The sequence below is a fragment of the Heterodontus francisci genome, chromosome 1 (genome assembly GCF_036365525.1).
Source record: "Heterodontus francisci isolate sHetFra1 chromosome 1, sHetFra1.hap1, whole genome shotgun sequence".
NCBI classification, from domain to species: domain Eukaryota; kingdom Metazoa; phylum Chordata; class Chondrichthyes; order Heterodontiformes; family Heterodontidae; genus Heterodontus; species Heterodontus francisci.
In genome coordinates this window covers 253,303,011-253,329,558 of record NC_090371.1, presented here as the reverse complement: position 1 = coordinate 253,329,558, position 26,548 = coordinate 253,303,011, and the positions used below count along the sequence as shown (strand labels likewise).

The following is a 26,548-nucleotide window of genomic DNA, read 5'->3' as shown; positions in this document are numbered from 1 at the left end:
GAGTGTTGCACTGTTTAAAGTATTTTCTTAAAGTATCATCTTTCAGACGAGATATTAAACTGAGGTCCCATCTGCCTGTTGAGGTGGATGTAAAATATCCCACGGCACTATTTCGAAGAAGAACAGGGGAGTTAATCCCGGTCTCCTGGCCAATATTTATCCCTCAGTCAACATCATATAAACAGATTATCTGGTCGCTATCACATTGCTATTTGTGGGAGTTGCTGTGTGCAAATTGGCTGCATGTTTCCTACATTACAGCAGTGACTACACTTCAAAAGTTCTTCAATGGCTGCAAAGCACTTTGAGATGTCTGGTGGTCATGAAAAGCGCTATATAAAGGCAAGTCTTTTTTTCTTTTTTATGTTTAAAGACTGTATGGGGAAAAAGGGATCAGTTTTCCACCTGCAATAGATTTCCCCAAAAATATTAAATCCCTTTTGGAAAACACATTCTTGACTTTGTGTAAGGTTACGAAGCATTTTGCTGGAGCCCTATTTATTGTTTTCTATACTCCTGTCCTCCGAGAGGGAATCCTAGCACAAACCAAAAAATAATTATATAGTTAAAGCATCTAATCCTATGAAAATCATCTGATTCAGCTGTTAATATTTAATTTAAAAGTGTCAGGATTCTCTGTGCTTTTGGTTGCATTTCATTGATAAAACATTGGAAACTCCTCCCCTTCCAATTTCTAGCTCTCTTCAAATTTAAGATTAATAAAAGTTATACCAGACTGAAGATGGTTTGCGCTCAATGTCTTGGTTAAAAGCTGTGTGCAACTTAGCTATAAAGGCCAAAACAGCCTTTGTTCAATTTCCTAATTTGTGTTAGTCAAGTTCAATCAGTGTGATGTCTGACCTCATTGATCTTGGACTAGAGAAGAAAAATTGGCTAGAGATCCTGCTCCAGATCACTATCTAGTGGTTGTGCTTGCAGGTGTTGATAGCATCATGCTCAGTTACGATATTCCCCATGATCAAACAGTCTACCAGCACTCGCTCTTGAGAGCCATACATGAAGAATGAACACTTTGGGTGAGGCACTATAGGGCACCTGGTATCCAGTAGGATCACTACCTTCAGGACAGAGTGGAGAAGGTTGTTAATTTCCTATTATACTTGATAAAAAATGATTATATCAGTATGATAAATACTACAAGTAATATGGTAGACTGCTGAAAAGATCAAATCTATAGAACCTGTACAATCAAAGCTGACTCAAGCCCTCTGCTATGAATCTGAAGGTAAGGGAATCAAAGACCAATAAGCAGCATTACAAAATAAATGTATAATTAGAAACATCTTTATTTTATAAAATCTAGTTACTTTGGATTTTATATAAGGCTAAATGTTTAGTGCAGCTGTTCTTAAAAAGATGATTTCCTTTTGAATCCTTTGCAGGATATCCACCCCGTTAACCATGGATATGTATGCCTGGACTGGGAAGCAGGCGGTTCTGTACAATGGGATTCTCCTGGTTGGTGTTGGTGTAGAATCCATTGTCGTTTTTATGATAACAAAAATGCTTTCAAAAAGGTAACTGTGTAATGGAATTTTTAAAAACTTATGAACTTTTGAGTTTCAATTTATTACGATTTCCAATGGTTTGTTTCCTTGACAGATTTGAGGATCGCTTATTGCTGCTTGGAGGATTTGCTGTCATTTTTGTTGGCTTCTTTGTTTTGTTACCATGGGGAAACCAGTACCCCCAAATCCAGTGGACAGGTACAGTTGATTAGTCTTGAAACAGTGAAGGAGCTAGTGGTGTTTTTGTTTTCAGTGAACTTCTAAGTATTAGTGGATGTACAATCTGTGTTATATATTGTTATACTATCTGTAAAGTGTTAGTAACTAATTTGCTAGGAACTAGTTGTTTGTGTAAGTTTTCCAGTGGGGGGCCACATTCACAGCTGCACTGGGAAGTCATGTTATATGTATCACAGAACCAGTTCTACAGCAGACAGCATGGTGCTTTAATAAAAGCAAAATACTGCGGATGCTGGAAATCTGAAATAAAAACGAGAAATTCTGGAACCACTGAGCAGGGCTGGCAGCATCTGTGGAAGAGAAGCAGAGTTAAAACGTTTCGGGTCCGTGACCCTTCTTCGGTGCTATAATAAACAGACTGACTCTAGCCTTTCCAAGTTTAAAGTGTGATTTTCTTTCCAGCATCTGGGAACCAAAAAAGCAACAAAGACGTAACAATGTGTGTTCATTGTTATTTTTTGTTTTTAAATGTGCTGATTTTTTGGGGTTTTTTTGTGGATTTTAAATGTTTTTCTTGGCTGTATGAGCCAGTAAATCATTTGCTAATTACTGGAAACTTTCAGAAGTGTAAACAGGAAGTTTTGTTTCATGTTATTTTTTGTGCCTGTAAAAGTCACTCAAGTTAATCATTTTGTGAATAAGTTCATCTTAGAATGAGGTCACATTGTCTTTGAAAATGGCTGCATTAATTGGTCCATGCAGCTTGGCACAACACTAAATTCACAGAAATAACAAGTGGAACTGTTCATAATAGCTTAGCTACTCTATTGTTAAGGAGGTCACGATTTTCAGCTGGATTCTTCACTACACAATGATTACACAGCAGTCAGAGTTACTGGTGAGGTGTTCTAACTACTGTGTGGGCACATTGAGCTTAAAAGGATATTGTTTCTATTAATGCTGAAACTGCCCATGAATTGTTAATTTGCACACATGAATTCATTTTATTGTGAATACATCAAAATTCAAAAATCATACAAGTTTGGTTCCATTTTGTAAGTTTGCTACTCAGTGTTGTCCTGATGTGAAACAAGAAATCTGGTGTTTCTATAACAAGGACATTATAATGATAGAGCAGACAATCTGTGCCCATTCTGATGTCAGTTATCCCAACCATGGTCAGACTTTTGCTTCCCAATTTGTCTCCACTCCTATTCTGAAGGCAATGACTCATTGTGGAGTGTTTCCACAGGCAATAACAGTTATCTAAGAACTTGGCCAAGTGGCCATTATTCAAGTGTAAGTGTAGATGCTGGTTGTCATCAGACTATTTGATTGTGGGTAAGCATCATAACTAAGCCAGATTAGTTGCATGTCACCCAAAACATGCTTTTTTCCAAAAGGAATCACTGCGTAATGATCAGGAGTATGAACCTTGGCTGATATATTTTTTCTATTTCATGACTGATTTGATTATAGTATCTCTACTGGCACCCTGAGTTAATTTGGTTGATCATGCAGGAACCAGGAATCAAACACGAAACTTTGCTGCTCTATATGGTTTGCTACCAAGCCAATTGTTCCATTTGCACTTGCGATCCAAAGATGAAGTACAAAAGATATAAAGTCCTTGCATAAATTCTATCACATATTAAATTTGCAGCCAAGAAAGATCAAGTGTCCTGCTTTTCTGATTGGCTCAAATACGGAGGTTAAGTAGAACTATAGATCAGGAAAGATCCACGGAGACGGTAAAAAACAACTAATTCAAATTTTGGAATTTCAATCAACCACAGCTCAGTTTGATTGAATTTTTGATTCAACTAGATATGTAGTCATATAAATAACTGTATAACATAATTTATAATCATTAATTTTCACTTGCATCATAAAATGCACCTGTAACAATGTTAGAGATCTCTGCAAGAAGTTTCCATCTTAGACGGCTGGCTGCCTTTCTCTTTGTGACATATGTTTGAAGTCTGCTTCAAGCCTCAGTTGCCTACTTGGACCTTTTCCCAAGCCTTCGGCATAGTGGATTTCGAGTTCTTGTGAACAAATTGTTTGGGTGTGTGAATATATAAATGTGTGCAAGAGATGCATTCTAGGATTTGTAGTTTCCTTTCTGCCTCTGTGAAACTAGAGTTCCTAGAGTGCATCACAAAACAACCAGGCAGGGCATTTACAAATAATGGTGGGGGGGAGAATGTTTTTGTTCTGATTGTTCATACAATTTAATTTTGAGCTGAAGGCATGTTTAGGATGATTTTTTAAAAACATATTGCTGGGGTGGGGAACTGATACTTGCAGTGGGCTGGAAGGCATTGTTTATAAGGCTGAGTCTAGAGTCAGTCAGATAGGACCAGACCGTGGTAAATGGCCAAATCGTTAAGCTTATCCATTGGAGACTCAACGTTTTTTCCGCCTTTATCCAGAGGTTTCATGTGCTTTCACGGTCAGATCCACCGACATCAAGCTGGTGTTCTTCTCTGACCACTGCCCCTTACTGGCCGACTGTCACTTACAGGACAACCAGTGGGCTGGCAGGGGGACATGGAAGATCAATGTTATACTGCTAACCCCAGAAAACATCGAGGAACTCAGTTATACATAGTTATACAGCACAGAAACAGGCCCTTTGGCCCATCGTGTCTGTGCCGGATTACAAAGGGTGGAGAACCGTGAAACCCCTCTGAGTCTCTGGTGCACTGGTGGGAGGTGAACAACAAGAACATCAAGAGGTTCTTTATCTTCAAAAGTGTTCAGAGGACACGAGAGAGACAGAGGGAAATGTCCCAACTCCAGACAAGAATGCAAAATCTGCTCCGGCTGCAGTCCTTGGGGGTCGAGGTCAAGGAGGATCTCCAAGAGGTGAAGAGCCGGCAGGCCTCGCTGTTTGCCACGGAGGCCTCCAAGATCATCTTCCGGTCCAGAGTCCACTCTGTTGAGCAGGATGATCAGCAGCCTGAAGGAAAAGGATGGCTTGGTAACGTCTTCGCAGTGTGACATGCTAAAGATTAGCAAATGCTTTTATGCTGGGCTGCACGACGTGAAGCCCAGGGACAGCACGGCCTCCCAGTCCTTCCTATCATCCATCACTAAGGTCTTAGATGACAGCATGCGGGAGAATCTGGACAAACTGCTAACTCTGGATGAGCTGACAAAGGTAGTCAGGCCCTTCGAGATGAGTAAAATTCCCGGAAGCGGTGGCCCATCTCACCGCTTAATGTTGACTACATGATCCTGTCCAAAGTCATCGTCAGTCGGGTCAAGTCTGCTCTGGAGTTGGTGATCCACCCTGACCAGACCTGTACTGTACCCGGCAGGAAGATCTCTGATAGTCTCGCGCTACTCAGGGATATGATTGCCTATATATAGGACAGGAGGGTGGATACCTGCCTCATCAGTTTGGACCAGGAGAAGGCTTCTAACAGGATATCACACACATACATGATGGACGTGCTCTCCAAAATGGGGTTTGGGGAAGGAATCTGCAATTGGATCAAACTGCTCTACACAAACATCAATAGTGCAGTCTCAATCAATGGGTGGGAATCAGAAAGTTTCCCGATCCAATCTGGAGTCAGGCAGGGCTGTCCTCTCTCCCCTGTCTTGTTTGTTTGCTATATAGAACCTTTTGCTGAATCCATTAGGAAGGATGCGGGCATTAGAGGAGTGACAATCCCAGGCAGCGGAGGCACTCAGGTCAAAGCCTCCCCATACATGGACGATGTTGCCATCTTCTACTCTGATCTGGTGTCTGTTTGCAGACTGATGAGCATCTACGACCAGTTCGAACTGACCTCGGGAGCCAAAGTAAACCGTGTCAAGAGCGAGGCCATGTTCTTTGGGAACTGGGCTGACCGATCCTTTGTCCCATTCACTGTCATGTCAGACTACCTGAAGGTGCTTGGGATATGGTTCGGAAGGGCCGCGGCGTGTGCCAAAACCTGGAAGGAGCGAGTAGCCTGGGTACACCATAAACTGAGCATGTGGGAGCAACGATCTCTCTCCATTGTGGGTAAGAACCTGGTCATCAGGTGCGAGATGCTCACGTTGTTGCTGTATGTGGCGCAGGTCTGACCCATAGCCCACTCCTGCGCCGTGGTGGTCACCAGAACCATTTTCCGCTTTATCTGGAGATCCAAAATGGACCATATCCGGAGGGACACAATGTTCAAACCTCTGGATAAGGGCAGAAAAAACGTACCCAACGTCACCCTCATCCTGCTGACCACCTTCGTGTGCGGCTGCATCAAGCTGTGTGTAGAATCTAAATATGCAAACACCAAGTGTCACTACGTGCGGAGGTTCTATCTGTCCCCGGTGTTGTGAAGGATGGGTCTGGTCACATTGTCGTGGAATGCTCCATCCAGTTGGACCGAGCCGAACCACCTATCCTTCGTGGAAAGGTTGTTGCAGAAAAACACCTGTGACCACCAATCCATCAGGCAGTGGTCTGCATGGAATGTCCTCAAGGCCCTATGGGATAAGGAGATGGTGGATCCTGTCAGATGGTTCCCCGAGCAGACTGCTGAAGTCATTTGGCAGAATGCCTCATCGCCAGAACTTTCAAACAAGCATCAAGATGTAGCTTGGCTGGTGGTGAGAAGGGCCCTCCCAGTCAGATCCTTCCTGCACGCCCGGAGTCTCTCCCCCTCTGCATGCTGCCCTCGAGGTGGCTGTGGTGGGGAAGAGACTGTTGCCCACCTCCTTCTGGAATGTGCCTTTGCAAAGCAGGTGTGGAAAGAGATGCAGTGGTTTTTGTTGAGGTTCATCCCAAGCAGCTCTGTAACACAGGAGTCTGTGCTCTACGGTCTGTTCCCAGGGATGCACACCAAGATAAACATCAACTGCTGCTGGAGGACCATCAATCTGGTGAAAGACGCTCTTTGGTCTGCCCGAAACTTGCTGGTCTTCCAGCGCAAAGAGTTGTCCACGACCGAGTGTCACAGACGGGCACATTCCAAGGTCCAGGACTATGTGCTGAGGGACGCACTAAAGCTTGGGGCAGCTGCCGCACAGGCTCAATGAGGAAAGACCACTGTGTAAGGTCCTCCCGCCATAGTGAACTGAGGGGCTGGACCCATGGGAAAACCCCTCGCGCTGTAATACACCGAATATGGTTCAGCTGTAAGATGTACCCGGCTTGTGAAATGGAATGGAAGGGTTGTGAGGCAACTCACTCCTATATTGAAGAAAACTGATTTCCTTTGCACTTTTTGGAATGTCAACTTGGTGCTGTTTTGAACTGTCTTGTAATGTATTTTTTTTTTAACAGATTTTTATGAATAAAGTATATTTTGGAAAAAAAATCCATTGGAGACCCAACGGTTGGAAAAACCTCCCTTGCGCATGGTCGCACCAATAACTGTATTAGCAAGAATTATAACTGCAGGCAGAGAATGTACAGAGAGGCAAAAAATATCTTTCATAATTGTGCAATAACTGAGGTTTATTGGTTGTTGGAACCTCAGCAAATGGAAAGTAGGCAAAGCTAGGAATCTCTTGGTGTTACAGTAAATTAGAGGACTTTATAATAGCATTATACCATGTAATGTACAGTAGAATTATCCACTGCAAAGGATTGTACATTTAACAGCACAAAGTCTAATTATTAGAATAATTACAAGTTCATTATTGTTGGGATGGGCATTTCGCAGTTTTGACAGTTGCTTTGTAAACTTTCAGTTCAAGGTCAGAGGAAACCAGCACCATTTTTGTACTATTAATGTCTTAAGTGTGATGGACTCAAAACGGTTTTAAAGGTATCTATAATGCTAATAACTGAAATAAAAAGTGGTAGGCAAACAGTATAACAAATATTAAATCTGTGATTGCGGTATCATCCATTAGCATTAAGGGGGAAGGTGAATTTTAAGAAACTGAGAGGTGACCTGGCGAAAGTGGACTGGATACAGCTACTTAAGGGAAAATCAGTGGCAAACCAGTGGGAGGAATTCAAAAGCGAGATACTACAGGCACAGTGTAGGCATGTCCCCACTAAGATAAAGGGTGGTACTGCCAAATCTAGAGCCCCCTGGTTATCTAGAAGCTTACAGGGCCAGTTAAAGCAGAAAAAGAAAGCCTATGACGATCACAAAAATCTTAATACTTTAGAAAGCCTAGAGGATTATAGAAAGTGCGGGGTGAAGTAAAAAAGGAAATTAGAAAAGCAAAGAGAGGACATGAAAAATTATTGGCAAGTAAAATCAAGGAAAACCCGAAGAAGTTTTATGAGTACATTAAGAGCAAGAGGATAACGAAGGAAAGGGTAGGGCCTATCAGGGATGTACAAGGGAACTTATGTGTAGATGCAGAAGATGTAGGCAAGGTTCTTAATGAGTTTTTTGTCTCTGTCTCACAAAGGAGAGGGTTGATATCGATGTTGTGGTTAAAGAGGAAGAGTGTGAAATATTAGATACAATGAGCATAATGAGAGAGGAAGTACTACAGGGTCTGACATCCTTGAAAGTGGATAAATCGCCAGGGCTGGATGGATTGCGTCCCAGATTGTTAAAGGAAGCCAGGGAGGAAATAGCGGATGTGCTGAAGATCATCTTCAAATCCTCACTAGATACAGGAGAGGTAGCAGACGACTGGAGATCCGCGAATGTTGTACCATTGTTTAAAAAGGGTGCATGGGATAGGCCAAATGATTATAGGCCGTCAGTCTGACCTCAGTGGTGGGTAAATTGTTAGAATCTATTCTGAGGGACAGGATAAACTGCCACTTAGAAAGGCACGGATTAATCAGGGATAGTCAGCATGGATTTGTTAAAGAAAGGTCATGTCTTACTAACTTAATTGAGTTTTTGAGGAAGTAAGAAGGAGGACTGATGAGGGTAGTACAGTGGATGAGGTCTACATAGACTTTAGTAAGGCATTTGACAAGGCCCACATGGCAGACTGGTCAGTAAAATGAAAGCCCATGGGATACAGGGCAATGTGGCAGGTTGGATTCAGAATTGGCTCAGTGACAAGAAACAAAGGGTAGTAGTCAATGGATGTTTTTGTGAATGGAAAGCTGTTTTCAGTGGCGTTCCACAGGGCTGAGTGTTCTATCCCTTGCTGTTTGTGGTATATGTTAATGATTTAGACTTAAATGTGGGAGGCATGATCGGGAAATTTACTGATGACAGAAAAATTGGTCGTGTAGTTGATAGTGAAGAGGATAGCTGTAGACTCCAGAATGATATTAATGGTTTGGTTGAGTGGGTGGAAGACTGACAAATGGAATTCAGTCCAGATAAGTGTGAGGTAATGCATTTGGGGAGGGCAAATAAAGCAAGGGAATACAAAATAAATGGGAGGATGTTGAGAGGGGTAGAAGAAGTGAGACACCTTGGAGCCTGTGTCCACAGGTCCCTGAAGGTGGCAGGACAGGTAGATAGAGCGGTGAAGGCGGCATATGGAATGCTTTCCTTTATTGGCTGAGGTATAGAGTACAAAAATAGGGATGTAATGCTGGAACTGTATAAAACGCTGGTTAGGCCACAGTTGGAGTACTGTGTATAGTTCTGGTCACCACATTACAGAAAGGACATAATTGCTCTGGAGAGAGTGCAGAGGAGATTTACAAGAATGTTGCTAGGGCTCAAAAGTTGCAGCTATGAAGAAAGATTGGATAGGCTAGGGTTGTTTTCCTTAGAACAGAGGAGGTTGAGGGATGACTTAATTGAGGTGTACAAAATTCTGAGGGGCCTAGATAGAGTAGACAGGAAGGACCTGTTTCCCCCTAGTGAAAAGCTCAATTACCAAGGGGCACAGATTAAGGTGATTGTTAGAAGGATCAGAGGGGACATGAGGAAAACTTTTTCACCCAGAGAGTGGTGGGTGTCTGGAATTCACTACCAGGAATGGTGGTGGAGCCAGAAACCCTCAATTCTTTTAAAAGGTACCTGGACATGCACCTGAAGTGCAAGGCTATGGACCAGGTGCTGGAAGGTGGGATTAGATTGGGCGGCTAGTTTCTATTTTTTTTCTTCGCTGCCAGTATGGACACGATGGACTGAATGACCTCCTTCTGTGCCGTAATTTTTCTTTGGTTCTATAAGTATGTAATATTTTTATCTTCAGTCAGTCAGTCAGTCATGTAATGTGATATATTACTTCAGTACATTTTTGTATTACTGAATCATAGTTGTATTTAGGCTGCTGTAAAACTGTGGTAAGTATGAAAAGTTTGGCCCAGGTCCCACACTTTTCATAACCAATACCATGGGACATGTACCAGTTAAACAAAGTAACTGATATGTCGGAGAGATTATAATTCAGAATCTTGACATACTACTTTGGACAAGATTATAAACATCCCACTATCAGGGTTCAAAAGGTTTGTCTGAGAGATCTTCTGTCCTCCCTTTGTCTTTTGTTCATTACCGATTTTTGCATGTGAAATACTGATTATGTGGGTAATGATTTCAGTCAGACTCATAAATATAGGACTATACGATATTGGCAATGTGTTATGAAGCAGTGATTCACAGCTTTTCTAATGGACTCTTATTCTGCATTGAAGTTATTTTATTTTAGAAACACCAAGAGAAAGTGAAATTAAACTACAAACTATCACACAACTATAACGTTATTGCTACTTATAATCACGTATTCTTTGAGGTTAAAATGTTTGTTACAACCATTGTATAGTGTGCACTGAATGTTGTAAAGGCAGTGTGATTTCTTTAAACGAGGGCGGCACAGTGGCGCAGTGGTTAGCACCGCAGCCTCACAGCTCCAGCGACCCAGGTTCAATTCTGGGTACTGCCTGTGTGGAGTTTGCAAGTTCTCCCTGTGTCTGCGTGGGTTTCCTCCGGGTGCTCCGGTTTCCTCCCACATGCCAAAGACTTGCAGGTTGATAGGTTAATTGGCCATTATAAAATTGCCCCTAGTATAGGTAGGTGGTAGGGAAATATAGGGACAGGTGGGGATGTGGTAGGAATATGAGATTAGTATAGGATTAGTATAAATGGGTGGTTGATGGTCGGCACAGACTCGGTGGGCCGAAGGGCCTGTTTCAGTGCTGTATCTCTAAACTAAACTAAACTGATAATTGTGACGTTGATAATATAGTGTTACTTGGATTTATATCGTGTTTTCCACATCCAAGTAACAAAACTGTTATGCATGGTGTGTAATGCCAGCTCCTGTGTATTCTCACTCTTTCCTACCAGCCCCTCCCTCTTCTGCCACAGCCCCCCCTAGCCTCACAGTGGATTGTTGCAAGATTATTCATGAATATTTAAAATAAAAACAAAGCAAGCAAGTACAGTATTCTCAGGTTTGGGAATTGAATATCCAAGGGTACTCAGTATTTCGGAAAGATAGGCAGGAAGGAAAAGGAGGTGATGTAGCTTTGTTAGAAAAGGGAGAGATCAGTGCTGTAGTGAGAAATGATGTAGGCACTGGAGATCAAGATGCATAATCAGTCTGGGTAGAAATAAGAAGTAGCAAGGAAAAGAAGTCCCTAGTGGGAGTAATCTATAGATCCCCAAACAGTAGTTCCGCAGTGGGGCACAGTATAAACCAGGAAATACTGGGGGCTTGTAAGAAAGGTACAGCAATAATCATGGGTGATTTTAATATGCATATAGACTGGATTAATCATATTGGGAAGGGTAACCTCGAGAGAGAGTTCATTGAATATATTGGAGATTGTTTTTTGGAGCAATATGTTGTGGAACCAACCAGGGAGCAGGCAATTCTAGATTTGGTATTGTGTAATGAGGTGGGATTAATTAATGATGTCATAGTTAAGGATCCTCTAGGGAAGAGTGATCATAGCATGCTAGAATTTCAAATTCAGTTTGAGGGCGAGAAACTGGAGTCCCACACTAGCGTTCTGGAATTAAACAATGGTAATTACATAGGCATGAGGACAGTTTGGCCCTAGTGGACTGGGCAGGAAGACTATAAAGTAGGACAGTTGATGAGCAGTGGCAGATGTTTCAGGAGATATTCAATTCCTCCCAACTAAAATATATTCCAGAGAGGGGAAAAAACATCCATGTCTAAGCAAGGAAGTTAAGGATAACATAAAGACAAAAACTAAGGCATACCATATTGCAAAGGCCAGTGGCATGCTGGAAGTTTGGGAAACTTTTAAAGCTCAACAAAGGGTTACTAAAAAAGTAATAAAAAGAGCAAAGGTAAATTATGAAAGTAAACTAGCGCAAAATATAAAACGGATAGCAAAAGCTTCTATAAGTATATAAAAGGTAAGAGAGTAGCTAAAGTGAATGTTGGTCCCTTGGAGGATGAGACTGGGGAGTTAATAGAGGGGAACACAGAAATGGCGGAGACACTAAATCAGTAATTTGCCTCAGTTTTCACAGGTGGAGGACACTAGTACCATCCCAATAGTAACAGGTAATGCAGAGGTTATAGAAAGGGAGGAATTTGGAACAATCATCACAAGGGAAGAAGTACTGAACAAACTATTAGGATTGAAGGCAGACAGGTTCCTGGGCCTGATGGCCTACATCCTAGGGTCTTAAAGGAAGTGGCAGCAGAGATAGTGGATCCATTGGTTATAATATTCCAAAATTCCCTGGATGCGGGAAAGGTTCCAGTGGATTGGAAAAATTCTAATATAACGCACTTATTCAAAAAGGGAGGGAGGCAGAAAATAGGAAACACTAGACCAGTTAGTTTAACATCTGTCATTGGGAAATTGTTAGAATCCATTATTAAGGAAGTAATAACAGGACATTTAGAAAGCCAAAATGCAGTCCATCAGAGTCAGCATGGTTTTATAAAGGGTAAATTATGTTTGACTAATTTGCTAGAGTTCTTCGAAGATATAACAAGCAAAGTGGATAATGGGGATTCTGCAGATGTAGTATATCTGGACTTCTAGAAGGCATTTGATGAGGTGCCACACAAAAGGTTAATACACAAGGTAAGATTACATTGGGTTAGGGGCAATTTATTAGCTTGGATAGAGGATTGGCTAACCAACAGAAAACAGAGAGTCGGGATAAATGGGTCTTTTTCTGGTTGGCAAGATGTAACTAGTGGGGTGCCACAGGGTTTGGTCCTCGGGCCCCAACTATTTACAATCTATATTAATGACTTGGACGTAGGGATAGAAGGTACTATAGCCAAATTTGCAGATGACACTATAATAAGTGGGATAGTAAGTTGCAATAAAGAAATTAGAAATTTACAAATGGATATGGATAGGTTAGGTGAATGGGCCAAAATTTGGCAGATGGAGTTGAATGTGGATAAGTGTGAGTTTATCCATTTTGGTCAGATACGCTAATTATTATCTAAATGGAGGGAAACTTCAGAGTGCGTCAATGCAGAGGGATCTGGGTGTCCTCGTGCATGAATCACAGAAAACTGGTATGCCGGTACAGCAGGTAATAAGGAAGCCAAATGGAATTTTGGCATTTATTGCCAAAGGAATAGAGTATATAAGTAGGGAAGTGTTGCTGCAATTGTGTAAGGCATTAGTGAGACCACACCTGGAGTATTGTGTACAGTTTTGGTCCCCTTACTGGAGGAGGGATGTAGTTGCATTGGAGGCAGTTCAGAGAAGGTTCACTAGATTGATTCCAGAGATGAGGGATTTGTCTTATGAAGACAGATTGAGCAGTTTAGGCCTTTACTCTCTAGAGTTTAGAAGAATGAGGGGAGATCTAATTGAGGTATATATGATGATTAAGGGGGTTGACAAAGTAGACGTAGAGAACAAAGAACAAAGAAAATCACAGCACGGGAACAGGCCCTTCGGCCCTCCAAGCCCGCGCCGATCCAGATCCTCTATCTAAACATGTCGCCTATTTTCTAAGGGTCTGTATCTCTTTTCTTCCTGCCCATTCATGTATCTGTCTAGATACATCTTAAAAGACGCCATCGTGCCCGCATCTACCACCTCCGCTGGCAACGCGTTCCAGGCACCCACCACCCTCTGCGTAAAGAACTTTCCACGCATATCCCCCCTAAACTTTTCCCCTTTCACTTTGAACTCATGTCCTCTCGTAATTGAATCCCCCACTCTGGGAAAAAGCCTCTTGCTATCCACCCTGTCTATACCTCTCATGATTTTGTACACCTCAATCAGGTCCCCCCTCAACCTCCGTCTTTCTAATGAAAATAATCCTAATCTACTCAACCTCTCTTCATAGCTAGCGCCCTCCATACCAGGCAACATCCTGGTGAACCTCCTCTGCACCCTCTCCAAAGCATCCACATCCTTTTGGTAATGTGGCGACCAGAACTGCACGCAGTATTCCAAATGTGGCCGAACCAAAGTCCTATACAACTGTAACATGACCTGCCAACTCTTGTACTCAATACCCCGTCCGATGAAGGAAAGCATGCCGTATGCCTTCTTGACCACTCTATTGACCTGCGTTGCCACCTTCAGGGAACAGTGGACCTGAACACCCAAATCTCTCTGGACATCAATTTTCCCCAGGACTTTTCCATTTACTGTATAGTTCACTCTTGAATTGGATCTTCCAAAATGCATCACCTCGCATTTGCCCTGATTGAACTCCATCTGCCATTTCTCTGCCCAACTTTCCAATCTCTCTATATTCTGCTGTATTCTCTGACAGTCCCCTTCACTATCTGCTACTCCACCAATCTTAGTGTCGTCTGCAAACTTGCTAATCAGTCCACCTATACTTTCCTCCAAATCATTAATGTATATCACAAACAACAGTGGTCCCAGCACGGATCCCTGTGGAACACCACTGGTCACACGTCTCCATTTTGAGAAACTCCCTTCTACTGCTACTCTCTGTCTCCTGCTGCCCAGCCAGTTCTTTATCCATCCAGCTAGTACACCTTGGACCCCATGCGCCTTCACTTTCTCCATCAGCCTGCCATGGGGAACCTTACCAAACGCCTTACTGAAGTCCATGTATATGACATCGACAGCCCTTCCCTCATCAATCAACTTTGTCACTTCCTCAAAGAATTCTATTAAGTTGGTAAGACATGACACACAAGACCTGCACAAAACCATGTTGCCTATCACTGATAAGCCCATTTTCTTCCAAATGGGAATAGATCCTATCCCTCAGTATCTTCTCCAGCAGCTTCCCTACCACTGACGTCAGGCTCACCGGTCTATAATTACCTGGATTATCCCTGCTACCCTTCTTAAACAAGGGGACAACATTAGCAATTCTCCAGTCCTCCGGGACCTCACCCGTGTTTAAGGATGCTGCAAAGATATCTGTTAAGGCCCCAGCTATTTCCTCTCTCGCTTCCCTCAGTAACCTGGGATAGATCCCATCCGGACCTGGGGACTTGTCCACCTTAATGCTCTTTAGAATACCCAACACTTCCTCCCTCCTTATGCCGACTTGACCTAGAGTAATCAAACATCTGTTCCTAACCTCAACATCCGTCATGTCCCTCTCCTCGGTGAATACCGATGCAAAGTACTCGTTTAGAATCTCACCCATTTTCTCTGACTCCAAGCATAACATTCCTCCTTTGTCCTTTAGTGGGCCAATCCTTTCTCGAGTTACCCTCTTTCTCCTTATATATGAATAAAAGGCTTTGGGATTTTCTTTAACCCTGTTTGCTAAAGATATTTCATGACCCCTTTTAGCCCTCTTAATTCCTCGTTTCAGATTGGTCCTACATTCCCGATATTCTTTCAAAGCTTCGTCTTTCATCAGCCGCCTAGACCTTATGTATGCTTCCTTTTTCCTCTTAGCTAGTCTCACAATTTCACCTGTCATCCATGGTTCCCTAATCTTGCCATTTCTATCCCTCATTTTCACAGGAACATGTCTCTCCTGCACGCTAATCAACCTCTCTTTAAAAGCTTCCCACATATCACATGTGGATTTACCTTCAAACAGCTGCTCCCAATCTACATTCCCCAGCTCCTGCCGAATTTTGGTATAGTTGGCCTTCCCCCAATTTAGCACTCTTTCTTTAGGACCACTCTCGTCTTTGTCCATGAGTATTTTAAAGCTTACGGAATTGTGATCACTATTCCCAAAGTAGTCCCCTACTGAAACTTCAAACACCTGGCCGGGCTCATTCCCCAACACCAGGTCCAGTATGGCCCCTTCCCGAGTTGGACTATTTACATACTGTTCTAGAAAACCCTCCTGGATGCTCCTTACAAATTCTGCTCCATCTAGACCTCTAACACTAAGTGAATCCCAGTCAATGTTGGGAAAATTAAAATCTCCTATCACCACCACCCTGTTGCTCCTACATCTTTCCATAATCTGTTTACATATTTGTACCTCTATCTCACGCTCGCTGTTGGGAGGCCTGTAGTACAGCCCCAACATTGTTACCGCACCCTTCCTATTTCTGAGTTCTGTCCATATTGCCTCACTGCTCGAGTCCTCCATAGTGCCCTCCTTCAGCACAGCTGTGATATCCTCTTTGACCAGTAATGCAACTCCTCCACCCCTTTTACCTCCCTCTCTATCCCGCCTGAAGCATCGATATCCTGGGATATTTAGTTGCCAATCATGCCCTTCCCTCAACCAAGTCTCAGTAATAGCAATAACATCATACTCCCAGGTACTAATCCAAGCCCTAAGTTCATCTGCCTTACCTACTACACTTCTTGCATTAAAACAAATGCACCTCAGACCACCAGTCCCTTTACCATCATCATCTGCTCCCTGCCTGCTCTTCCCCTTAGTCACACTGACTTCATTATCTAGTTCCTTACAGGCTTTTGTTACTACCTCCTTACTGTCAACTGACCTCCTCAATTGGTTCCCATCCCCCTGCCACATTAGTTTAAACCCTCCCCAACAGCGTTATCAAAAGCACCCCCAAGGACATTGGTTCCAGTCCGGCCCAGGTGTGGACCATCCAATTTGTAATAGTCCCACCTCCCCCAGAACTGGTCCCAATGTCCCAAAAATCTGAACCCCTCCTTCCTGCACCATCTCTCAAGCCACACATTCATCCTGACTATTCTTTCATTTTTACTCTGACTATCACGTGGCACTGGTAGCAATCCTGAGATTACTGCCTCTGAGGTCCTACTTTTTAACTTGGCTCCTAACTCCCTAAACTCTGCTTGTAGGACCTCATCCCGTTTTTTACCTATATCATTGGTGCCTATGTGCACAACGACAACTGGCTGTTCACCCTCCCCCTTCAGAATGTTCTGCAGCCGATCTGAGACATCCCTGACCCGTGCACCTGGGAGGCAACATACCATTCGGGTGTCTCGTTTTCGACCACAGAACCGCCTATCTACTCCCCTTACAATCGAATCCCCTACGACTATAGCCCTTCCACTCTTTTTCCTGCCCTTCTGAACAGCAGAGCCAGCCACGGTGCCATGAACCTGGCTACTGCTGCCTTCCCCTGGTGAGCCATCTCCCTCAACAGTATCCAAAATGGTATACTTGTTTTGGAGGGAGATGACCGCAGGGGACTCCTGCGCTGCCTTCCTGCTCTTTCTCTGCCTTTTGGTCACCCATTCCCTTTCTCCCTCAGCAATCCTAATCTGCAGTGTGACCAATTCTCTAAACGTGCTATCCACGACCTCCTCAGCATCGCGCATGCTCCAAAGTGAGTCCATCCGCAGCTCGAGAGCCGTCATGCGGTCCAACAAGAGCTGCAGCTGGACACACTTCCTGCACGTGAAGGAGTCAGGGACATCAGCCATGTCCCTGAGCTCCCACATTGAGCAAGAGGAGCATGACACGGGTCTGAGATCTCCTGCCATTTTTAATCTTCAGCTTAACTTAGTTAAATGAAAAAGGACCGAAAAGTTTTTCCCAATCACGATAAAACCAGAGAAATAGAAAAAGCCTTACCTTATATATACCCCACCGAGTCCTTTTTTTTGGTTAGAGGAGGAGGGCGGGTGGGAGACACTACAAGTGTGGAGTCTCGGGTTCAGAAACCGCCCAAATATATAGTGTTTTACTTACCCAGCAGCCCCCTGGCCTCCGCCAAAAACAAAAGGAAATTAAGTTTACTTTCAAACTGACCTTCCCAGCTGCTCACTCGCTCGCACTCTCTGCTCCCGAAAAAGCTGCTGCAATGAAAAGAGAGAATGTTTCCTTTTGTGGGGCAATCCAGAACGAGAGGTCACAGTTTTAAGATAAGGGGTAGCAGATTTAAAACGGAGATGAGGAAAAATTACTTCTCTCAAAGGGTCGTGAGTCTGTGGAATTCGCTACCCCAGAGTGCGGTGGATGTCAGGACATTGAGTAAATTTAAGAAGGAGATAGACAGATTTTTAATTAGTAATGGGTTGAAGGGTGATGGAGAACGGGCAGGAAAGTGGAGTTGAGGCAGAGGTGAGATCAGCCATAATCGTATTGAATGGCGGAGCAGGCTTGAGGGGCTGAATTGCCTACTCCTGCTCTTAGTTCTTATTTTCTTTCGTGAGAATATGTTAGGATTGGAAGAACTAATGTTTGTATACTGCTGATAACAATCTGCAACAATAACCTAAACAGTCTGTCAAAAACAAAATCCTTCTCTGACTTTTAGGAAAACAAAATTTGAAGTGAGCTGCTGCTGCTATGCCAGTGCCACCATTTTCCACAGATATGGGCTGCAGCATGACCTTATTTTCTAGGGAAAGGATTATGAAGGAATAAATAAAATAAATTCACTCACTTACTCATTTGCCAGTGTTGATGTCCTTGAAGGATCTTGGAGATTGGTAGAACTGAGTAAATTAATGGTTTCACACTTTTATAATAAAAGTTGAAATGAAAAAAACCTTTGGACTTGCAAGGATATATGTCATGCTTCAGACTATTAAATAATATAGTTTTTGTTTACAGTAATTATGTATCATAGGTTAATGCATCATGCAGGAATTTTATGGTGGGGTCTACATATTTGTTTGCATTATCTATCCCATCATTTTAGAGGCACTTGATCTATTTTATTATGCAAAACGTTATGCTGTGAAAATGGACAACAAATAATTGCACTACTGCCTTATCATCATGGCCCCTTCAAAGGATGGCCTGCGGCTGTAGCCTTCACAGCCCAGCAGGACGTCTCTCTGGCCCCACTCCCCGGCTTGCCACCACCATTCCTTCTATAGGCTCCAGCCACATCGGGGGGGCGCGCGGGGGTGGGTGGGGCCCACTTGCAGTTTTGAAAATCAGATGGCCTGTGAAGTGTGCCCTCAGTTGGCACTTTAATTGGCCTAATCACCCACCAAAAGCTGCCTCCCTGAAAATAGGCTGTAGGCAGGAATATGCCAGCAGACTGGTGCATACCCACCTCTGGCTCGTGATGAAAATTCACTCCATTGTCTTTAATGGCCTTTAATTATTAAACTTCACTGTAAAGAAAATTTGGCTGAATCAGAATTGTATTAACTATTTTTAATAGCAATATTGTGCACAATTTTAGAAGGCAAACTTCAGAGAAATACCTGAAAAATTAGAGGATGGTCTACACCAGCATAGAATTATCATGAAAATTATAGAGAATGGGTTACACTGTAGGTAATATGCTTACTAGATTAAGTTATTTTACTAGTTAATCTCCTATAGCTTTGACATACAGAATGAAAGCCAAGTAGTGTAATCCTACTTCAGGTGAAGACTAAAGCGTGGGGACCAGGATGCAAAGGTAGAATTCAGTCATCATTTTAAAGTGCATACATTTGATTCTTATTTTTATGTAATACTTTGTTTTTCTATTTAAGCAATAATAAATCATATGGAAATTTGAGATGGGAAGTAGAAAGTAGAGTTAGTTGGAGCATAGAGTTTACCTGCAGGCTTAGTAGTTTGGAAATGCAAAACTTAAGTGCTAAGGCACCATAATTGGCAGAAATGTGTCATTACAAGTTTACATGGGCAGTTTATTATTATGGTAAACCTAGTAACATATAATGGAAAAAAATTGCTGGACAGTATCAGATGTAAGACATTTTAATATAATATTACTTTAATTTGTATTCACATTTCCTTGAAACAGTTAATGGCAGAGTGAACTGCATGTGTTAAAAAGAAATAATCCTAATTATTTTTTCTATCATTGACAGAGATTAAGAATGCTACCAACTACACTTCTACTGAAATAAAGTACAATGAGTCATCCATAGTTGCTTGGAACTTCTTAATACAACCTTCAGTTGGTAACGATGCTGAGAGAGTAGGTTGTCCTGTACAGCAAGTGTGGTGTCAGTATACTCCCAGCATCCATCTAGCTCAGTACATCCTATCTTCTGCCCTGGTTGGAATAGGGTACCCAATCTGTAATGTTATATCTTATACATTGTATTCAAAAATTCTTGGACCAAAGCCCCAGGTAAGAGATGTTTAATTATAGTAAAAAGTCTATAGACATATATAAAAATAAGAGGCATGAAGAGATCCAATATTATACTATGTTTTAGCAAGTGTATAACTGTATTGTATTGGCAATATCACCTTTTCTTTGTAATTGTAGCTTTGATCTTTACCTTTTTCCTATTTTCTTCCATTTTATTTTACATTGGTGTAATTCAAGATTATAATTAGGGCAAGTACTTTGGTGTGACAAACCCTGTAATTTCAGACTACATGACATTCTCAATTTTGCACTTAATTGGTACTTTAATGTTAACCATCAATGTATCTAAAAGGGCCAGTATTATGTCTTCCTTTATCCAAATAACATTGAAGTAGTTTTCGGCTGGTTACTGTACAAATAGTTTTACAAATGGCAAGTACACAGTTCCACTCCACTCGCTAATATTTTTAAGAATTGGAATCTGAATGAAAATCCGAGTGAGCAAATTCAAGCTTGTGCCAACTGGTCTTAAGAACACAACATAAAATACCATTACTCTGCTCACCAATATTTTCATTTAGACTAAAACAGTGTCAGTGAGCACAGTAGAACTGAGGGCTTGCTGACTGTCAGACCAGCTCTTACAAGAACCAGGTCATTCATTTGTTCGCCAGGCAGAAGGAGACAGAATACCAGCACTAAAAAAATTGAAGTGCCCATGTGGGATGAAACAAACTGGGTCTGACCCATTTCTAGAAGAAAATTATCCCCTATGACTACCTGTGATTGTTGGACATTAAAATCAGTTGTCATAACTGTACTTGTCATTTTTACAGACCTAGGATTGATATAATACAACAGAATCAAATGTAGTGCACCAGTGGGGTAGGACATTGACGTGGAGTGATGGTCAAATGAATTGAGAATTTCCTGATCCAAATCTTTTGTGACACCAAAGAGTCACCAGGCATTTACTTGGATATTCACCACAGAAACGGGGGGGCGGGGGGTGGAATCAAAGGGCCAGGCTTATAAAGCTGCTCTTGACCACTCTGCAACTCATCCTCTCAGGTGGCGAAATGTAGGTATGGAAAGGCTCCAGGAAAGAAAATAAAGGAGACTGCTATACTGTAGAATCATAGATTGTTTGGTGTCTACAACAGCCATCCCTAGTCTGCCCCCGCCCCATGGTGAGTTCCTGATCTCACCCAGGATCTTGGGAGTTGACTTGATATGCTGTTAGAATTTAGACGTGTTAGAGGCTGAACTTTACACTAACTGGGTGATTAGGATGGGAAAAAAGAAACTTGACTTCAGCAGTAAATGTATTTTATAGCTGATATTCCGTTCCCACAGTAAACCTACATCTTTATTTTGGGCTAAATAGCTTCTGCTGAAAAAGAAACTGTTGTCTTGCCCAGCTGCGTAGAACAAGCTGCCTCCAGCATTTCCCCCTCCTCCAGTAAGACATCTCCGCTATTGCGATGGAAACACACAGCTGCAAATTTGTCCCTTGGGTAACATAACTTCATATCTAGCTGGAGAGGATACTTTTAAAAGAAAACATTAAGGACTGCTTCTATTTAACTTCATCACCACTGCTAAGTATAGATTTGGTCTGCAGATTGTTAATTCTTCCTATGCTCTGTGACCACTGTTACAGTCACAGTTTAGAACTAGATGAACTGGAGCAAGGTAGAATTGTTGACAGATTCTATGGTTACTTAAATATATATGCTTACACAAGAAAAGTAAATAACATCTAACTTTGTTGTCATTTTTAACCTCTTAGGGTGTTTATATGGGCTGGCTAACAGCCTCTGGAAGTGGAGCACGCACACTTGGACCAGTGTTTGTTAGTCAAGTTTATACACGTTATGGACCTCGATGGACATTTGGCCCTATTTGTGGGATAGTGGTGGCAGCTATAATACTCATGGGTCTGATGTATAAGAGACTCATTGGATTCTCAATCCACTATCAGAGACTACAGTAATGATGGGCTAAGAAAAGGAACAAAAATCCATGCATCCAGCCTTGAAAACCAAACTGATGAAATCTAACTAATTTCTAAAACTAACACTTTATATTGACCTTAAACTTCTGTAAGTTAAATGGTACAGAGGAATGAGTGCAAATATCATTTTCTGCTTTATATATTGATCTAATTTATTTGACTTGGAGTCAGTGTCATTTATAGCACAGAAGGCCATTCCGTCCAGCAAGTCCATGCTGGCTTTCTACAGAGCTATGCAGTCAGTCCCACTCCCCTGCAAGTTTATTTCCTTTAAGTGGCCATCCAATTTCCTTTTGAAGTCATTGATGGTTTCCACTTCCACCACCCTTTTGGGCAAGTTCTGACTCATCATCACTTGCTACGCAAAAATGTTCTTCCTCATATTCCCCCGGCTGCATCTCTTGCCCACAACCTTAAATTTTTGTCTCCTAGTTCTTGTACCATCAGCTGATGGGAATAGCTTTTCTTTGTCTACCTTACCTAAACCTGTCAATCTTGTACTCCTCTATCAGATCTCCCCTCAATCTCCTTTACTCCAGTGAGAACAACCCCATCTTCTCCAACCGAATATCGTAGCTAAAATGCCTCTGCACTGGAACCATTCTGGTAAATCTCATCTGCACCCTCTCATCCTTCCTAAAACATGGTGACCAGACCTAGATCCAATACTCAAGTTAAGGGGCCTAACCAGAGCTTTATAAAGGTTCAGCATAACTTCCTTGCTCTTGTACTCAATGCCTCTGTTTATGAAGCCCAAGATCCCATATGCTTTGCAAACCACTCTCTGAATATGCCCTACCACCTTCAAGGATCTGTGCACATGGACCCCAAGGTCCCTCTGTCCCTGCACACACTCAGAACTGTTCCATTAAGTCTAAATTGCCTCTCCCTGTCCCTTCTCCCAAAATGCATTACCTCACACTTCTCTATGAAATTCCATCTGACACTTGTCTGCCCATTCTGCTAATTTATGCCCTGGTCAAGTCAGCTTGCCACACCTCCAAGTTTGGTATTATGGGCAAATTTTGAAATTTTACTCTGTGTTCCAAGATCCAAGTCAAAAAAGCAGTGGTCCCAGCACTAACCCTTAGACACCACCACTGTCTACTATCCTCCAGTCTGAAAAATTGCTATTTCCCACAACACGCTGTTTTGATTTTTCTTTTGTTTTGACAGAGATACAGCACTGAAACAGGCCCTTCAGCCCACCGAGTCTGTGCCGACCATTAACCACCCATTTATCCTAATCCTACACTAATCCCATATTCCTACCACATCCTCACCTGTCCCTATATTCCCCTACCTATACTAGGAGCAATTTATAATGGCCAATTTACCTATCAACCTGCAAGTCTTTTGGTGGTGGGAGGAAACCCATGCAGACACAGGGAGAACTTGCAAACTCCACACAGGCAGTACCCAGAATTGAACCCAGGTTGCTGGAGCTGTGAGGCTGCGGTGCTAACCACTGTGCCACCCACTTTAAGCAAATACCCAAAAGCCAGAAACTACCAGTCCAGGGAGGAAGAAATTAGGAATCAGGGGAAACTAGGAAATCCAAACAAAAATGGAACTGAAATCACAGCCTTCCAGAAGTAGGCATGATCCCAGGTGAAGGTGAAAAGAAGGAACACTGCAGGAGATGGTTCCACTGTTTGGCTCAGCCAGTGTACTGTACATACAATAACCATTTTAAAATTAACGACACCTGATACCTGAAGCAAGTCCCATAGTTGTCTCTAAGTTACAGGTTTCACTGCATTATGTACATATTCATATTTACAAGCATCTGTAGTGGAACCACACAGTGGCCTAGAGTTTTCTAGTTTGTGCTGATTTCTCAGTGCGGTACAGTTAAAAATAAGCCAAAACAGCACAAAAGGTCTGAGAATTTGAAATGAAAGTCCGGTGCAAATTGAGTTTCCCAATCTTTAACGCTGGTTTAAAAAACTAATGTTTCGGAAGCTCCAGCACCCACAATGCAGATCAAAATCATGAGCATGGCGAGTTCCTGCAATTGCACCTGTTCGAGGAGACTCTTCACATTGAGTCTTTATAGGCACACAGGCCCTACTAGGCATGTTTCTTAAATCACAATTTAGTTTACTAAGAAACTGACTAGTGTACACCATTAAAACTAGTGAGTAGTTCTGTATTTTTTGTTTACCTGATTTTAAATCACTGAAAATGACTTACTAACATTTGGAGGACTAGATACTTATTAAAAATGCTGATTTTTTTTTTTTGATATTGCCCATTTTCAACTGCATTAATAAAACTGCATCAGGTTACCACTCAAATACATCAATGGATTTTTTATTAATGCAAAGAAAAATTGAGTATACGCTATTATGCTGACCAATTGTACTGTTTCAAGAAAGATTTTACATTTGTGATATGCAAATAATTTAGCAGGAACTTGAACCTAACCTAACTAGTGCAATTTGCACCTTATTTTCTACTCTCCAACAATGTCCTAGATGGAGAGAAAATATTTTACTACATCTCAATTAACACCAACTAACACAAGGAAGCAGACAGGGTGTTACAGATTCAATCTGTGGGAAATGCCTCAACATAAAATGTTTATCATATGGGCCTCAAACTTGGCATTTGCTTTCTTTGCACCTGCTTTGCTCCTCTTCCTATTTGCATTGCTCTCGCTCTTTCTCCATGAAAATCTCGTTCTATTTAAGTGAAATATTTACTTCCTTCCAATTTATGCCTCTTCTGAACATTTTTAAGTTCACAATTTTAAAATGCTGTAAATCACCATCACCAGTGTAACTCAATACACCAGGTAACTGATACAAATTTGGATCTGCTGCAGGTAACTTCTTTGGTTCAGTGGCATCAATCGCTCCTATTCAGTCTGAGTCTACCTGATATATTAGAGGTATAACACTGCCTTTATGACTTGTACTGGATATTCGTGGGTTTTGCACACCTACTTCTCCAACTTAGAATTTGAGCCAAATAAATATTTGGAGACAAAAGCAAAATGCTGCAGAGGCTGGAAATCTGAAATAAAACGAACACTTAGCGTCTGGGAGAGCAGCAAACCTGCGGGAAGAACATGGAGCAGGGAGCTGATAAATAGAGCCCGAGGATCGCAGCCTGGAGCACTTACTGTCTGGGAGAGTAACGGACCTGTGGAAATAACACGGAGCGGTTGAATACCGAGGATCGCGGCTTAGAGCGCTTCCCTTCCGGAAGAGTAGCTGAGAAGTGTCCAGGCGCGCCGGAGTTTGAAAACAAAGTGAACAGTGACATCACAGGTGAGTAACTGTTAGGGAGTATCAGTAAATCACTGGGTTAGTAACTAAAGAAAGTTAAGGTCTACAGTTTTTTTTTTAGGGAATCAAGGTCCCTAGTATGAATAATCTCTAATTTGAGTAACTTAAGGGCAAGTTATGGCAGAGCAGCATCGAGTGCACCTCCTGTGCAATGTGGGAAGTCAGGGACACTTCCAGTGGTCAGGGTGAACACGTGTGCAGGAAGTGTCTCCAGCTGCAGCCACTTGTTTCGGATCTGGTGCAGTGGCTGGGGACACTGGAGCATCTGCGAGGCTGAGATCGTCGTAGATAGCACGTACAGGGAAGTGGTCACACCGCAGGTAAAGACTGCTAAGGCAGAAAGGGAATAGGTGACTACCAGGCAGGTAGTGCAGAACCCCTCTGGGTCCATCTCTCTCTCTAACAGATTTTCTGCTTTGGATACAGTTGGGGAAGATAGATTCTCAGGGGAATGCAAGTCTGTGACACCATGGGTGGCTCAGCTGCACAGGAGGGAAGGAAAAAGAGTGGGAGAGCTACAGTAATAGGGGATTCTATCACAAGGGGTACAGATAGGAGTTTCTGTGGCCGTAAAAGTGACTCCAGGATGGCATGTTGCCTCCCTGGTGCTAGGGTCAAGGAGTCATAGAGCATAGAAACAGGCCCCAAGGATGTCTGCATATTCTGAAGGGGGAGGGTGAAGAGTCAGAGGTCGTGGTTCCCATTGGTACAAACGACATAGATAGAAAGGGGGATGAGGTTCTGCAATAAGAATTTAGGGAGCTAGGTAGTAGATTAAAAAGCAGGACCTCAAAGGTTGTAATCTCTGGATTACTCCTGGTGCCATGTGCTAGTGAGTATAGGAATAGGATAGAGCAGATGAATGTGTGGCTGAAGAGATGGTGCAGGAGGGTAGGCTTTGGTTTCCTGCATCATTGGGTCTATTACTGGCGAAGGTGGGATCTGTACAAGTCTGACGGTTTGCACCTGAACGGGCCCAACACCCTTGCAGGGAGGTTTGCTAGTGCTGTTGACAGACGATTTAAACTAATTTGGTAGAGGGATGAGCTAGAGTGGAGGTAGAGTAGGGGGTGATGCACAGCCAAATATAGAAGAGAAACTAAGTCAGTCTGGAAGGCAGAGCAAATATTGACCTGTTATGGCAATAGCGAATAATGCAAGGAGTCTTACAACTAAAGCAGATTAATTCAGGGTGTTGATTAAGATATGGGAGTATGATATTATTGCTATCACAGAAATATGGTTGAGGGAAGGGCAGGACTGGCAGCTTAATATTCCAGAGTATAGAAGTTTCAGGCATTACAGGACAGTGTAAA

General features: G+C 42.4%; 1 protein-coding gene across 3 annotated transcripts in view; it reads left to right on the top strand.

Moving 5' to 3' along the window:
* mfsd8 (major facilitator superfamily domain containing 8) overlaps nt 1–25,214 on the top strand; it is a 110,635-nt gene extending 85,421 nt beyond the window's left edge. Inside the window, exons 9-13 of one of the 3 annotated variants that reach the window (XR_010976028.1) lie at nt 1,404–1,538; nt 1,624–1,727; nt 19,690–19,955; nt 21,712–22,024; nt 24,767–25,214. Coding sequence is in view for 2 of the 3 variants with exons in the window: in XM_068042940.1 (XP_067899041.1) it covers nt 1,404–1,538; nt 1,624–1,727; nt 19,690–19,955; nt 21,712–21,915 (709 nt within the window). In the remaining variant the exon portion in view is untranslated. Of the gene's footprint in view, nt 1–1,403; nt 1,539–1,623; nt 1,728–19,689; nt 19,956–21,711; nt 24,747–24,766 lie in introns of those variants that run through there. The other 2 variants (XM_068042940.1, XM_068042933.1) reach the window with 2 other exon arrangements.
* Nucleotides 25,215–26,548: the final 1,334 nt, after the last annotated feature.